General features: G+C 39.9%; 2 protein-coding genes across 2 annotated transcripts in view; one reads left to right on the forward strand and one right to left on the reverse strand.

The window, feature by feature from the left end:
- LOC134461304 (gamma-crystallin S-1-like) overlaps positions 1–17,145 on the forward strand; it is a 383,074-nt gene that overhangs the window by 93,497 nt on the left and 272,432 nt on the right. The window lies entirely within an intron of this gene.
- On the reverse strand, positions 12,469–13,370 carry LOC134461443 (gamma-crystallin M2-like). The gene is made up of 3 exons (XM_063214374.1): positions 13,266–13,370; positions 12,861–13,103; positions 12,469–12,747 (listed from the first exon to the last, which is right to left on the reverse strand). Exons 1-3 carry the CDS (start codon positions 13,368–13,370, stop codon positions 12,469–12,471), a joined length of 627 nt encoding a protein of 208 aa, XP_063070444.1.

Genomic DNA, 17,145 nt, shown 5'->3' on the forward strand with positions numbered 1-17,145 from the left:
CCTCGAGTTACACCTCCAAAGCACACTGTGCTTTAAAGGGACACTGTGTGAGATTTTTAGTTGTTTTATTCCAAAATTCATGCTGCCCATTCACTAATGTTACCTTTTTCATGAATACTTACCACCACCATCAAATTCTAAGTATTCATTATGACTGGAAAAATGGCACTTTTCATACACGAAAAGGGGGATCTTCTCCATGGTCCGCCATTTTGAATTTCCAAAAATAGCCATTTTTAGCTGCAAAAATGACTGTACTTGGACCATACTAGAAAATATTAGTTTAATAACTTACTTAGCATCAGATCAAAGCATTAGATCAAATTTGGCAATAGGCAGCCCAGTTTCAATTAGCAGCATAGTTGCAGTACCTTTTGTGACCATTTCCTGCACAGTGTCCCTTTAAATATAGGCCTATGTATGAAGGACTCAATTGTCATTGTACTATGTAGGTAAGGGACCTGATACTCGGTGCTTAACATAGCGTTGCCTACCAGGGTGGTTGTCTGAAAGGGCTCAAAAATAACCTTTTAAGAGCGCTTTTATCAAAAAATTCTCATCTGGGGGAGACCCTGTAGTTTGGCTTGGTTACCAGTTTCTTGCTCACCAATATCAGACCCCCCAAAACCGCCACTGGTACATGGGTGTTTGAACGTGGTTAAAGTATTAGCACATGGGGGTTAGAACATTGCTCTGGAAGGCTGACCACCAATGATTAATGGAGTGTGGTTTAAGACCATTTCTTCTTTTCATTCTTCTGTTCTTTTGTCTTAATCATCTAGTTTACAGTTGTCATAATTCTGAGTATTGGATATGAAACCATCCTATGCGTATCTACTTGTCAACTTGCACAGAAACTTTGTGTTTACCAACATATTGATCCCCCAGATTTGAAATGTCTGTCATCCTGTACAACAGTGCATAGCGGCAGGCTCTTCATTGGTCGGTCGGGTCCTCTAAGTCTAACGGTGGACTTAATTGATTTGTTATTGGCTGTTGCATTTAATCAACATTGCATCAAATGTGCCATTTTCTTGTTGACAAAACCTGAGATGTCCTCTTTGCTGGGTCCATATTATTGCATCTGATTCTCAATATGCATGTGAGAGCTGCATAAACAAAGTCATAATAAGCAACATTTGTTTAAAAAGTGTTATCTTCAGGCTTATTGGTTTTCTCACTAAGAAATAAATCTTTATCAATGCAGTCTGCAAATATAGGCTAACAGATAATCTTATGTCATTTAAAAAAATACTGAAGGGTGGCAATGAGAACAAGGCGGGCACATCACCCCACAGTGCTCCAAGAAAATAGAGGCCCTGTATGAGAGAGTTTTTATTCTCCTCTCCTGTCGATGGAAACTAAATAAGCCTATCTGCTGTGGGTGTGAGTGCGTTATTGGGAGGATTTTGGAAAAACTGGCCCTCTGGGACTCTGAATTGAGTACCCCTGCAATTGTAGGGCCCTATTGTAGGGCCCTTAAAAAAAAAAAAAAATTATGCAAAATCGTTAAAGGGGGGGCTAATACTAATGTAGGAAGCCCCCCTAAAATATGGCTAACGACGGCCCTGTGGGCCGCAACTCGAGAGGTCCTTGAAAAAAAGAATATTTACTCACATGTTGTTTAGATAATCATGTTGTTTACTTAGGCTATCTTATGTCTTGTGTGCGTCCAGAAACGTGAGTACACTTTCTTATTTGGTGTTCTTATGTGTTTTGGTGTAGCCTACTATTAGGCAGGATTTATGTTAAAACCTTGTCATTTCAATCGCGGAGGTAATTTTCGACCGCAAATTATTTTGCGCGAGTATACCCACAAGGTACAGTGTTACATTTTCTATCTGCCGTCGTGATATGGTGTATTTTCATGCTTATGGTGTTGATATATGTATTTGAAATCATTTTTAGCCGATTGTTAGGGGGACATTTGCCGTTTTGACTTGCTACAGTAGACCTAGCCTATTTCCTCCTATATTAATACAGTCATAGACCTCGCCAAACTCGAAAAATCTGTGGCCAGTATGCACGGTGCTCTGAGGAAGAACATCAATGAGTGGTCATCTTTTATAAGCAGGATGCTGGGATCCCCCATCCTCCTCCATGACTGAGGTACCCTGAGCATGGTACCGTCCCACCGCACTGCTCCCCATGGGGCGCCACTGAGGGCTGCCCCCTTGCACGGGTGAGGCATAAATGCAATTTCGTTGTGTGCAGTGTGCAGTGTTCACTTGTGTGCTGTGGAGTGCTGTGTCACAATGACAATGGGAGTTGGAGTTTCCCAATGGGCTTTAAAGAAGAAGAAAAAAATGATGGCTTGTTCTTTTTCATCTTCTTATTCTCTTCTACTATCGTCTTGTACTTATTGCTTCTATACTCATCAATCATGCTGAGCTGTTAACATTTTTTGTGTGTTTTCTACAACTGGGTGAGCGAGCTGGGAATGAGACCTGTGTGTGTGTGTGTGTGGGGGGGGGGGGGGGGGGTTTGTCTTGTTAAGCGGGCTTGCGGAGCAAGGACCATGCAGAGCAAGGCCCGATTATAGTAATCTCTAAGTCCTGTTTCTTTATTATTAAGCGGGCAGAGCATGGCCCTTGCAGAGCAAGGCCCGATTATAGTAATCTCTAAGTCCTGTTTCTTTATTTATTTATTTATTATAGCTTGGTCTTGTGCAGGGGCAGTAAAAATAGAAAATGGATCTCCTCCTAGGCCTTTCGAGATAGAGACACCGTTCAAACACTAAAACGACCGGCTCGGCTTGGAGATCGCGTACAGTTATAGGCTTCTCCGTGTCTCTTGTCGTTTTCCCGTTTTTGGCGATTTAGTGAAAGCCTGGGTCCCCATTGGAAACCATGGTGGAACCTTCATGAACCACAGTTCCGCCACTCTAGAGATTAGAGTGTAGGAGGCTTTTTCGGTCATAAAACATCAACACTTTCACCTAGAAGTTTAGTTGACGCGTTGTTAGCGAGCTCTATGGGATGTCTCCAAATTGTCAAAGTTTCATCTCCCAACTCCCAATACTTTTTAAATGGCAGGTTTGTAAAAAAAACAGACCTGGCTCTATGGAGAATCCCAGTCTTTGGAAAAGTGCATTTTTCAAGAGATCAGCGCATGTCCCACACGGAGGTCCATTTGTGCCTGAAAAATTTAACCTATAAACTTCATTCAAAGACTGTTAGAGAGATCACAAGCATGACTCCGATCTGTGAAAAGGACACGTGCCAACTCCTTTTAGTTTTTTTACAACGATGTTGTAAAGACAAAAAACTCATTCTCATTTTCTCCCCTGTTAAAGGCTCAATACTAACTGTCTTTCAGTCAATCACAACAGGTGCAGCCAGTGAAGGATTCCATTTCAACTGTCATTGTCTCAAGATTCCATTCTTAACGAGCAGGTGCGAGCAAGCATTCTAGAAGTCTATTGTTCAGCTCTGCAATGCAATGTAATATAGTCTTGCTGGACTATGCATGACAATTAGCTGCTTGGCTTAGTGGTAATGCATGCCGCTGCATTAGAGATATGGAGGTTGAGGGTTCGAAACCCACCCGAAGCCATGTTGATTTTCTAAATTATATCATATGCAGCGTTCCTTGGCCGACTTAAAATGCCATGTATATCATTTAGTATGGATGGCAAATGTGCTGAATTACAGATATTGAGGTTGGGGGTTCGAAACCCAGTCAAAGCCATGTTGATTTTCAAAATTATATCATATGCAGTGTTCCTTGGCCAACTTAAAATGCCATGTATGTCATTTAGTATGCATGGCAAATGTGCTGGATTACAGATATGGAGGTTGGGGGTTCGAATCCCAGTCAAAGCCATGTTGATTTTCAAAATTATATCATATGCAGTGTTCCTTGGCCAACTTAAAATGCCATGTATGTCATTTAGTATGAATGGCAAATGTGCTGAATTAGGGATATGGGGGTTGGAGGTTCGAACCCCAGTCGAAGCCATGTTGATTTTCAAAATGATATCATATGCAGTGTTCCTTAGCCAACTTCAAATATCATGTATTGTATGTCATTTAATATCAATGGCAAAGGGGCTGGATTACAGATATGGAGGTTGTGAGTTCGAATCCCGCTCGAAGCCATGTTGATTTTCAAAATTATATCATATGCAGTGTTCCTTAGCCAACTTAAAATACCATGTATGTCATTTAGTATATCCCCAAAACGCAGAGCTACAACACTTTCAAGATGGCTGAATCCAAGATGGCTGAATTGTTTGGCCCATAACTTCTGACTGGGTGGATGGATTTTTCCCAACATTTCTTTTAGCTTTGTTTTCTCAATAGTACTTTGTTTCATCTCTGCCCCAAAAGGCAAGCCCGCTTCCAGCATTTTCTGTGAGAATGCATTTCTAGTTATTAAGCGGGCTTGCGGAGCAAGGACCATGCAGAGCATGGCCCTTGCAGAGCAAGGCCCGATTCTAGTAATCTCTAAGTCCTGTTTCTTATTTATTATAGCTTGGTCTTGTGCAGGGCAGCAGTAAAATAGAAAATGGATCTCCTCCTAGGCCTTTCGAGATAGAGACACCGTTCAAACACTAAAACGACCGGCTCGGCTTGGAGATCACGTATAGTTATAGGCTTCTCCGTGTCTCTTGTCGTTTTCCCGTTTTTGGCGATTTTGTTAAAGCCTGGGTCCCCATTGAAAACAGTGGTGGAACCTCCATGAACCAAAGTTCCGCCACTCTAAAGAATAGAGTGTAGGAGGCTTTTTCGGTCATAAAACATCAACACTTTCACCTAGAAGTTTAGTTGGCGCGTTGTTAGCGAGCTCTATGGGATGTCTCCAAATTGTCAAAGTTTCATCTCCCAACTCCCAATACTTTTTAAATGGCAGGTTTGTAAAAAAAACAGGCCTAGGTCTATGGAGAATCCCAGTCTTTCCAAAAATGCATTTTTCAAGAGATCAGCGCATGTCCTACACGGAGGTCCATTTGTGCCTGAACCCTTTAACCTATAAACTTCATTCAAAGACTGTTAGAGAGATCACAAGCATGACTCCGATCTGTGAAAAGGACACGTGCCAACTCCTTTTAGTTTTTTTTACAACGATGTTGTAAAGACAAAAAACTCATTCTCATTCTGGCCTCTGGTTAGAGGACAATACTAACTGTCATTCAGAACAGGTGCAGTCAATGAAGTGTTCCATTTCAACTGTCACTGTCTCAAGATTCTATTCTTAACGAGCAGGTGCGAGCAACCATTCTAGAAGTCTATTGTTCAGCTCTGAAATGCAATGTAATATAGTCTTGCTGGACTGTGCATGACAGCTAGCTGCTTGGCTTAGTGGTAATGCATGCCGCTGCATTAGAGATATGGAGGTTGAGGGTTCGAATCCCGCTCAAAGCCATATTGATTTTCTAAACTATATCATATGCAGTGTTCCTTGGCCAACTTAAAATGTCATGTATGTCATTTAGTATGGATGGCAAATGTGCTGAATTACAGATATTGAGGTTGGGGGTTCGAACCCCAGTCAAAGCCATGTTGATTTTCTAAATTATATCATATGCAGTGTTCCTTGGCCAACTTAAAATGCCATGTATGTCATTTAGTATGGATGGCAAAGGGGCTGGATTACAGATATGGAGGTTGTGAGTTCGAATCCCGCTCGAAGCCATGTTGATTTTCAAAATTATATCATATGCAGTGTTCCTTAGCCAACTTAAAATACCATGTATGTCATTTAGTATATCCCCAAAACGCAGAGCTACAACACTTTCAAGATGGCTGAATCCAAGATGGCTGAATTGTTTGGCCCATAACTTCTGACTGGGTGGTTGGAGTTTTTCCAAGATTTCTTTTAGCTTTGTTTTCTCAATAGTACTTTGTTTCATCTCTGCCCCAAAAGGCAAGCCCGCTTCCAGCATTTTCTGTGAGAATGCATTTCTAGTTTATTTTATTATTGGTCTTGTGCAGGGGCAGTAAAAATAGAAAATGGATCTCCTCCTAGGCCTTTCGAGATAGAGACACCGTTCAAACACTAAAACGACCGGCTCGGCTTGGAGATCGCGTACAGTTATAGGCTTCTCCGTGTCTCTTGTCGTTTTCCCGTTTTTGGCGATTTAGTGAAAGCCTGGGTCCCCATTCAAAACCATGGTGGAACCTTCATGCACGACAGTTCCGCCACTCTAGAGATTAGAGTGTAGGAGGCTTTTTCGGTCATAAAACATCAACACTTTCACCTAGAAGTTTAGTTGACGCGTTGTTAGCGAGCTCTATGGGATGTCTCCAAATTGTGAAAGTTTCATCTCCCAACTCCCAATACTTTTTAAATGGCAGGTTTGTAAAAAAAACAGGCCTGGGTCTATGGAGAATCCCAGTCTTTCGAAAAGTGCATTTTTCAAGAGATCAGCGCATGTCCCACACGGAGGTCCATTTGTGCCTGAACCCTTTAACCTATAAACTTCATTCAAAGACTGTTAGAGAGATCACAAGCATGACTCCGATCTGTGAAAAGGACACGTGCCAACTCCTTTTAGTTTTTTTACAACGATGTTGTAAAGACAAAAAACTCATTCTCATTTTCTCCCCAGTTTAGAGCTCAATACTAACTGTCTTTCAGTCAATCACAACAGGTGCAGCCAGTGAAGGGTTCCATTTCAACTGTCACTGTCTCAAGATTCTATTCTTAACGAGCAGGTGCGAGCAACCATTCTAGAAGTCTATTGTTCAGCTCTGCAATGCAATATAATATAGTCTTGCTGGACTATGCATGACAATTAGCTGCTTGGCTTAGTGGTAATGCATGCCGCTGCATTAGAGATATGGAGGTTGAGGGTTCGAATCCCACCCAAAGCCATGTTGATTTTCTAAATTATATCATATGCAGCGTTCCTTGGCCGACTTAAAATGCCATGTATATCATTTAGTATGGATGGCAAATGTGCTGAATTACAGATATTGAGGTTGGGGGTTCGAAACCCAGTCAAAGCCATGTTGATTTTCAAAATTATATCATATGCAGTGTTCCTTGGCCAACTTAAAATGCCATGTATGTCATTTAGTATGCATGGCAAATGTGCTGGATTACAGATATGGAGGTTGGGGGTTCGAATCCCAGTCAAAGCCATGTTGATTTTCAAAATTATATCATATGCAGTGTTCCTTGGCCAACTTAAAATGCCATGTATGTCATTTAGTATGAATGGCAAATGTGCTGAATTAGGGATATGGGGGTTGGAGGTTCGAACCCCAGTCGAAGCCATGTTGATTTTCAAAATGATATCATATGCAGTGTTCCTTAGCCAACTTCAAATATCATGTATTGTATGTCATTTAATATCAATGGCAAAGGGGTTGGATTACAGATATGGAGGTTGTGAGTTCTAATCCCGCTCGAAGCCATGTTGATTTTCAAAATCATATCATATGCAGTGTTCCTTAGCCAACTTAAAATACCATGTATGTCATTTAGTATATCCCCAAAACGCAGAGCTACAACACTTTCAAGATGGCTGAATCCAAGATGGCTGAATTGTTTGGCCCATAACTTCTGACTGGGTGGATGGAGTTTTTCCAAGATTCCTTTTAGCTGTGTTTTCTCAATAGTACTTGGTTTCATCTCTGCCCCAAAAGGCAAGCCCGCTTCCAGCATTTTCTGTGAGAATGCATTTCTAGTTTGTTTTGTGTTTCTGTGATGTATTAAAAATATAATAAAAAATTGATCACAAAAAAAAATCAGGATCCGGTGCATCTCTAGTATTTATCTCACTGTACCCTATGTCAGGCTAATGCATATTTCTCTGAGCTGTGAATGGCTTGTTCCATGCTAATTTCATATTCAGTATTTAAGAGTGTGCCTTTAGGAGTATGCATTCTTACCAATACCCCTCAGTGGCCACAACTTTCTGCAGAGAACTTATTATTCCCCATAACAATATAATATTATGTGATATATTATTATTTATATTGTATTATATTGGGCTATATGGTTTGGTGGGCCCTAGATTTTTTTCACATTTCAAAGTGGGCCTTGGTGTTCTTAATTTGAGAATTTGGCTGCATTAACACATTGGTTTTACTCTACTTTATTAACCTTTTGATGCCCAAAGCACCTGCAAAAAAATCCTGCTGAATGCCTAAGCACTTGTCAGCCTATAATAACCTAATCTCTTAAGCTTCTGATGCACATAAAAAAGAGTGGGAGACGTGACGCCTTGTTTTTTTCGTAACATTGGTTAAAAACCTACAAATGCAATCCTACTGTAATTTTTCCTTTAAAAAACAAATGTCAATGAAAGAAGATGTGGTACATTATGTTTCATATTAGTCTTAGATGAGAAGAAACATTTTTGTTAAAGTGGTAGTTCGCTATTTTAGACATTAAGCCCTGTTTGTGTGACTTCTGGGGGGAAGTAGAGATGTTCTCATCACAATTTTGACATTTGGTGCTGAACGGAGCATTTGGGTATCCAAGACTGCAGCCCCACCACCTTTACATTGACTCCAATAGAGCACTCAAGCAATCGATTATAAAATGGCATTAAACTTTTGTTTGAGAAGACATGGAACTCACCGTGTGGTCAGTGGTAGACAGCGATAAATTGACCCGAAAATTGCAGCGAAATATGCCTTCTAACTGTTGTTTGCATTTGGCGGACCTATTTTTCCCCAGACGCCGTTGAATAGCAGTAGACATCCAGCCAGTAGGTAGCGATAGTGTGTTGTTTATGTAGACATCAAGGAGCGAGGTAGAACGGCTATCTTTGAGCGAGACTGGCTACAAAAACTACAGCTTGCATACAAACCATAGATAGTAACGTAAACAAACGCACCCCCATTTCCGGTCGCGCGGAGTAATACTAGTCAAACCAATACAATCAATGAAGACGGACAATAATGAATATATCTTCTCTGGAAGCGTATTTCGCGGTGATTTTCGAGCCAACGTATCGCTGCCCACCTCTGACCACTCGGTGAGTTTCATGTCTCTGCAAACGAAAGTTTAATGCCATTTTATGATCGATTGCTTGAGTGCTTCATTGGAGTCAATGTAAAGGTGGGGGGGCTGCAGTCTTGAATACCCAAATTCTCCGTTCAGCACCAAATGTCAAAATTGTGATGAGAACATCTCTACTTCACCCCAGAAGTCACACAAACAAGGCTTAATGTCTAAAATAGCGAACTACCACTTTAAGATTTATGTAAGGTTTATATGTCAAATATCCTGCGGTGTGACTGTAACATTAATGAAACCTGGAATATAATATATATATACATTAACCAACACATTTTTTATAATTTATGAAGCATTTGGCATGATTGCATAAATATTAACTTTATATTAAGATATGTGAAAGTGAAAAAAACTCAAGACAGTAATATTAACTTCAAGTTCAATTTCGTAACACAAATTGTGTCCTGTGGGGTGACATGTATGTCAATGTTTGTGAATGGGCAGCTGCAAGGCCAACTACAAGGGTCTTAAAGACTGGCTCCTAACCAGTCAGTACCTCAGTTATTGGAGAGTGCTGTGGAAGTTTAAGGTGACTCTTAACCTCTTAATATGTCTTCATATTGCAATCTTTCTGTCACGCAATGCTTAGGTTCATTTTATGGTGTCCTGTGGTGTGACTGCTCTTATAGCAGGAAAAAAAGTTTTTTATAAATGAAAACACATATTAAGATTAAGCACAATATCATTATCAAGTTAGCATGAGCTCAGATGTCAGTCATGTATACAATAGGATTAAAATGGCCATAATGCAGTGAATTCCCTGTGGTGTGACTCCATTTTCCTGTGGTGTGACATGCCTATGCAATGTGTTGATGCAGGACACATTTTCCCAAAAATGGCAAAAATAAGGTGAAATTCCCCAAACCACTAAGTGCTTTATTTTTTTCTATTTTTTCCCAATTTTTATCCATCATTTTTTTCAGGAATTTGAAAAACTTTTTTTTTGCGTTACGCCCTTACACGTCAACCACCCAAAAACATGAAATGGGTTAAGTTGCCTTAAAACCCCAAGACCCTCATCTTACAGTAGAATGTGTTCATTCAGCTGTAACAAACATATTTGTATTAAAAAAAGCTAAAATCTCATGCAAGAGCCTGAATGCAGTGCATATGTATCTCCAGGCACCAAAGGTCAAACAACATATAGGTAGGGACAAATGAAATCCGTTTTAATTTTTCTCAAATTCCGTTTTATTTTTTCTTAAATTCAATTATTTCTGATTTATTTTTTGCCAAATCGGATTTATACCTTATTTTCCCCTTTCTACCCCCCATTAAAAAAAAAAAAAAATCTAGTTCAAACTGGTGGGTGGACAGAGCCAAGACAGAGAAAAGAATGAAATTACCTGATAGTTTCTTGTAATATATCAGGCCTCAAAAATATTCCAGGTAATACGGTAGCTGAAATGTACATGCGCATATATTCTATTATATAGGCTACACGTCATGCACCCAACTGGAAGGCGAATTCACTTCTGATGCATTCAAGTTGCACTCGGGCTGCATCAGGTTTCCTCGAATAAGTTTGGCTATATTGCAACGTGCAGCTACATTAGAGACATTTTTGGTCACGTTATACGTAGGTATTAAATAGCCTCGCAAAGTCCCTACCGTCTACCATTTCACACAAACACGTTTTACAAGACGGCTGTTTTCTTCTCATGATGACTTGACCCTTTTTCAAAGTTGCTGCTAACTTTTGGTCACTATACTTCGTGGCCAACAAAGTTAACAAGACATGATCAAAGCATTGCCTGTTCAGTTTTTTATTTTACAGCGGTCACGTCTGTTGTAACAAATTCCAAACTCGTGCCTCGCATCGGATGATTCCATTGTTTATTAAAGTGCTGTGGAGAGCCGCCCGTCCTTTCTGTGTCGCATCGCATAGTCTTGGTAACAGACGGTCAGGACAACGCGTTTATGCCTGACCTGTTCTACTAGGCAACATTTGAGTTTTAAGATTTCTTCAATGCTCTGACGGCCAGTGTTAAAACGCAGGAGACAATCGGAAACGCCGCTTGGGGGATGATATGCGTTCACTGTCAACATGCGCTGACATGGATCATCTGCATAGAACTTTTGTGCATCACCTTGCGTGGGACAGATATAATATCGTGGCCATATTTTGTGTTTGAAATGTCTTTTAGACTGATAAATGATGACAAAAATAATGTATTTTTAATTTTATCATAAGAAATGAGCGAATTCCGTGCAATTCCGCGTTTTTAACCAAATTCCGTTTTAATGTCCACATTCCGTGATTCCGTCCGTGTTTTCCGTATCGCGGAAATCATATGCCCCTATATAGGGGTCATTTCACGTGAAATCAGACACTTTGGGACCCCACCGACCTGGATTTCAATCATACTTGGTCTGCCTTTTTAGTAGCAAGGTAGCACCCCAGAACTGCATTGGTTTGAACCTGACACTAATATTAAGAGAGAAACAGACTAGCAAAGGTTTACATTTGAGGGTAGGACACTATACATTCAGCCTTGATTATATCAGTCAGTGTAAGTCACAAAAAATGTCTGAGGTGTTGTTTGAAAGCTCTTTTTTGGCTCTACAAATTACGCACACAGCATGGAATACAACAACCTTCAGAATATGAATTATGATGCATTGAAAAATTAAAAATTGAATATAAAAAAAATGTATTTTAAAATGGCCGGTTTCTTGTCTAAACATACCCTGTAAGGTCATAAACAACACCTGAAAATGGGGTGTTTGGTTCTTTATAATTTGCAATTATGGTGATAGCAATATTGGATGAAAAACAATAATTATATTGTTTTTCCCCAGTATTGAGCAGCCATCGAATCAGCTTAAATCAACTTGACTCAATAACACTGTGAGGTTGTATTAATACTATGAGAATGAGAGCGATATCTATTTTGCAGATTTAGAAACCAAATTGGACAAAATTCTAAATGAAGAACTTAATCACCATCAATGCATCTCAATGTCAAGACACCCATAAACTGCTTGAATTGAAAAGAAGGTTTTAAGCCTGCAAATGAAGCCTACTCTATATGTTCTTTTTTGTGGTCAGGACAGGTGGACAGGGAGCGAATTGGGAGAGAGACGGGGAGGGGTCAGCAAAGGACCCAGGCTGGGAATCGAACCCGGGTCAGCCGCATGGCAGGCGAGTGCCCTTCCGGTTGGCCACGGCAGGGCCTACTCTTTATGTTCGACTGTGAATACAATATTTTGTGTGACTTGAAATTCTTAATATTGTTGTGTCCTAATTTAGGGCTGCATATGAACATTGGCTTGGTGTAGTTTCTTTCTTTGCAGATTTACTCAAATGCCTAATTTTTCTGAAACCCTTAATCCCCACCATTGTGTGATCAGTAAAATAACACTTAAAATGACCAGTGAATTTTAAGTTTTTATTTGAGATGTTGGATTGACAAAGTATTTCAATGTCTTAATAGTGCATGTATAAAAAGAATATCCAGCAGCTGCTTTTTGAAACAAATCTGAGACAGATTAGTACCAAGAATCCATGATACGCCTCATGCTCATGAATCTCATGTTGGGGTAGCCCATGTTTCTCCAGTTTCTGTACTCTCCAGGAGGGAAGTACCACATTCTTCCTCTGTAGTGGGGATGCTCATACATGAGCCAGTGCCCATCCATCACATGGCAAGACATGCAGTGGTTCATACGATAACGATCCATGATGCTGTCACAGTCATCCATCATCTCGTGCATCTGACCTCCGAAGTTCTCCCTCTCGTAGATCCTCATTCTGTAGTTTCCTCTGTGCTGTAAACATCAGAAGACATAGTCAGCATTACAAAAGTTATTTTTAAAGAATGTTCCGTAATGCCCAAAGTAATGCCTACGGAACCAGTACTTGCTTGTCCTTATCTATTTACCATGGGGATGAAGCGGCAAGATCTGATGGAGTTGTTCCAACCCCACATGCTCATGTAGTCAGGGTACTCGCCCCTCCTCATGAAGTACTGCATTCCCATGTAGTTGGGCTGGTCGTACATCATCCAGCAACCACTCTCCACCCTGAAGGAGTGGCAGCGGCTCAGGTGGGAGGAGAAGTCGGCATAGTCTCCCATACACTCCCAGGAACGTCCCTGGAAGTTCCTCTCCTCATAGAAGATCACCTGCAAGCAACATTTAAATCAATTTTGTATCCCATGGACTGTGTAACCTTATCCTTATCTGAATTAAAATGTACTAGAATGGATGGATAGAATGCAGTACTTCTATACCATTTACCAAATGTCACCTTTTCCGTTTTTGTCTTGATTGACATATCAGCTTACCTTGCCCTGCATGGTTGCGGTCGTTGTGATGTGAGCCTGGCTGTAGAGCCGTGGGCATGGGTCTGTTTTATACCCCAGGTTGACACGGTGTGTTTGGGGTCCCATTGTGACAAAGGGCACCTGGTTAACTCTGTGTGGTGGGGCCCATGCATTGTTCCCCTCAACAGGAGGGAAGAACATTCTTGTCTGTCTGTCTGTCTGTCTGTCTGTCTGTCTGTCTGTCTGTTTCCCCACTACTGTAATTAACTACTACAAAAGAATGTACTGCTGACAAAGAATATATACAGTTCATTAAGATTCAGCTAACATATGGTATATTTAGTTCACCAAAAGCCAATATAGCTATGTAATTCTCAGTGCCAAGTACTCACATAGAGCTTAACTGCTGTATATTAATGCTAATTACATTGCCATGTTGTGCTGATGGTTGGTGGTGGTTAGTGCCACTGCTAATCTCCACATCTTTTTCATCCATCCCCACAACCAGTCTCTCACACATTACTTTCCTTTCTCTGTTTCCTCAGCTAGTTTCTTGACTTTTCGCTACCATTTTTTCCGGATACATGGAGTAGGGCTGAACTCCTACTGAAATGTATTCAAATCGAGGTTTGAGGTCTCTTTGAAGTTATGTGTATGCATCTACGTATCTAGAAATATATACGTACATGTTTGCAACAGTGAACAAACATTGTATATAGGCCTAGATGATCATATTTTGAAACGACTTTTTTTGAAATTGTGCTTGTTCTACTTTAATTTCTGAAGTGGCTGTCTTTAGCTACATTTTGGGAGTGCTGATTCATCATGGAGCAGCATAAATTCAGCCCACTTTCCGTTTCCTGATTGTTGACGATGTCTGCTAACAGTTAAGTTTAATAGCAGTTTGGATTACGACAAATGATTTTGGAGCCATCGCTTTATCCTCATTTAAAGCTCTCAGTGAGTTGTAGGCCAAGCCAATTTTGGTCAAGATGATGTGTCTACACTAGGGAGAGAGATGTAGTTTACGTTAGTTTTTTTATGCACAGTAGCTCGTTCTTAATTTTGCACACTATTTCATCTGGTCATCAATCTCTCTCTAAAGTTACATTACACGTATCTGATACTTTTGTGGCTCACAAGCAAGTGTGACTTGCAGTTATTACAAGGTATTGACTACAGTCCTTGGAGCAATGCGGGATCAGGTGCCTACCCAAAGGGCATTTCAGCCATGTATGAAGGTGTAGGGATATGTAGGGACCTATCTGTCAGGGTGATATTTGAACTGGCAACCACTAGACCTTAAGAAAAGCTTCCTAAGTATTATGGCCCTTACACACTGGAAGCGCGAGCGGGAGACCGGACATGTCAGCGATGCCCCTTGCAAATAGAACTTGAGTCTTTTTTTCCTGTGTGGGGGTGCGCCTGCAATGAGCGGCCTTTGAAAATGAATGGCATAAGAGAAGTCCCATTGAAGTTAATAACAGACTAGGGATGCAAATGATTAATTGATTAATCAATTTAAATCGACCAATGTTTTAATCGATTAAAACACATTAATCACAATTAATCGCCAATTCAACTGACGAGACCCAGGTGAAATAGGCATGTGAAGATGGGTGTGAATAGTGGGAATATTTAAATCATCTTTGGATTTAAGAATTTAAATACAATTCATTTAAATGTATTATATTATCTCACTTTTTAATTTAAATCTTTAGATTTAGTATTTTTTTGTAGAAACATTGAGATCGCTTAACAATTAATCGTAAGTCGATTGATAAGGCTATCAACTAATGATGAATGAATTCATCGATAATTTGCTTCCTTAATAGAGACATAGTTGTTACTCTGTGTTGACCACTGATTGTACTTCTGCTGCTGTGTGTGTGTGTGTGTTTGTGGTTGTGTATTATGCCACTATTCTTATTGCACACTGTATGTGTGCGTGTGTGTTGTATCGTACATGTCTATATCAGTGTGTTAGTGGTTGAAAAACTGCCGTGTGTGTATTGTCTGTGTGTTTGCTGTGAATGAATGTGTCAGAGGAAGAATTGTAAATTCATGTATGAGTAGGTTAGTTACACTTAGTTACACTTGACTTGACTTGACTGTGTTAGGGCTTTGATTTTTGCCCAAAAATCACATTCCAAGTTTGTTGTTAAATTAAAAATTAACCTCAAATATATTTGAATATTTACTCATATTTTTTGACCATTACAAATCCTTCTTTTAGACCTGATGTCAAGCTGAATTTGTTGTTCTATCCACTGATTAGTTGTTGGTGAAAGGCTAATCCAGTTAGAGATACAGAGGTCAACTAACTGTTAAACAGTTAAATAACTGAAATACCTGTCATTTTAGTGTGGGAAGTTTAATGGCTCAAGTGGACCAGCCTGTTGGCCATTCTTCATAAAGTGTGCACATTGCACCAGTAAGGTGAAATGTGAAGATTCACTTAGTAGGGTAAGAGCACAGTTTTGCTCAAAATGTTGCAATACACACAATATTATGGGTGACATATCAGAATTCAAAAAGGAGACATTCTTGGTGTGTGTGTAATTGTTGCATCTTTGTCCGAGCTCAGCAAGTCTTTGTGATGCATCAAGAGCCACGGTATCCAAGGTATTGTCTGCATACCACTATGAAGGATGAACCACATCCAACAGGATTAACTGTGGACGCAAGAGGAAGCTCCATGGTCCGCCATTTTGATTTTCCAGAAATAGGCATTTTTAGCTGCGAAACTTATAAAACAGTGTTAATTCCCAACTTGGACATGATTTCAATATTTTAAATGGCGGGTGTATCCTTCGTCACGTTTTCCCATATTTTCCTGTTTGTAGTGCTTACAGTGTGACAGGTCTTGACCAAAGGCCAGCCATTTGATCACCTGCTGATCCTTATGATGGAGCTAAACTGTTAAAACATAGTAGAGAATGCAAATTGTCCTTACTATGTATATGTGGCAATAGTCGAAGATCTCCCTTATAAAAATATAATGCATGAGTGGCTTTTTATGCTGTTTAAAACCCATATACATTATTCAGCAGTGTATTCAATTCTACAGATGAGTAAGAACAGCTTAACCAATGCACTACTTCACTCCTATGCCATCATGGAGTCTAACTTTAAAAGTGAGCACTAACACAAGTTGGATGGTCCATTTTCAGTGTAGTACAGGATATGCAAGATGTTTTTTTTTTTTCCAAAAGAATGACATTTGTTTCACTTCTGTAAGCAAAGAACAGTTTCCCATGTCTTCTGGGTCTATTTCAAGTGAGCTCGGGTGCTTAGGAGAATGTGAAACCCCTCTATCATTCTATGAATTATTTCCTCTGAAATGTATCTTTAATTCTGAGTGACTCTGCCTCTCTGTGATGGCATTATACCTGGACAATCATATTATCCATCAGTATCATTCATTTTGAAATGTTCTTCCTTACGTTGTTTTAGCTTATTTGGATGTTTATTACATTCCCCATCCCAACTTATTTGAGACGTGTTGCCAAAGTTATCAAATTAGAAATGAGCACATACCTATGTCCCTCAAAATATTTTTTCTCGATTTTAACACTTAATATGTTGTCTTTTCACGAATCTCCATCTGATGAATGGATTGATGGTTTTGAAAATAATAGCATTTTTATTTTTATTCACAGTTCTCCAACTTCACTGGAGTTGGAGTTTGTAGTAAAATATTTTTTTTATTATTTATTAATATTCATCAAATGATCAAATTTGGCATTACATGGGTTCCAGCTGTTTGTACGCAGTTGAATGCATACACATTCCAAAATGCTAGGTGGCTAGGTGTTTATCATTGGAAGTCCCATTGGAGCCCTGCACAGTGTATGACAAGAACCTGCTGTCTTGTCGGCTTGTGGTTTTATCCACTTAC

Source organism: Engraulis encrasicolus, chromosome 13 (assembly GCF_034702125.1).
Source record: "Engraulis encrasicolus isolate BLACKSEA-1 chromosome 13, IST_EnEncr_1.0, whole genome shotgun sequence".
In the NCBI taxonomy this organism is placed as follows: Eukaryota; Metazoa; Chordata; class Actinopteri; order Clupeiformes; family Engraulidae; genus Engraulis; species Engraulis encrasicolus.

What these genes read in the sequence shown, in the direction of transcription:
- LOC134461443 (XM_063214374.1), bottom strand. Translation starts at nt 13,370, where the DNA reads ATGGGACCCCAAACACACCGTGTCAACCTGGGGTATAAAACAGACCCA. An exon ending in CCGCAACCATGCAGGGCAAG is followed by an intron (nt 13,104 to 13,265) that starts GTAAGCTGATAT and finishes TGTTGCTTGCAG; the next exon opens with GTGATCTTCTATGAGGAGAG. An exon ending in CTTGCCGCTTCATCCCCATG is followed by an intron (nt 12,748 to 12,860) that starts GTAAATAGATAA and finishes TGATGTTTACAG; the next exon opens with CACAGAGGAAACTACAGAAT.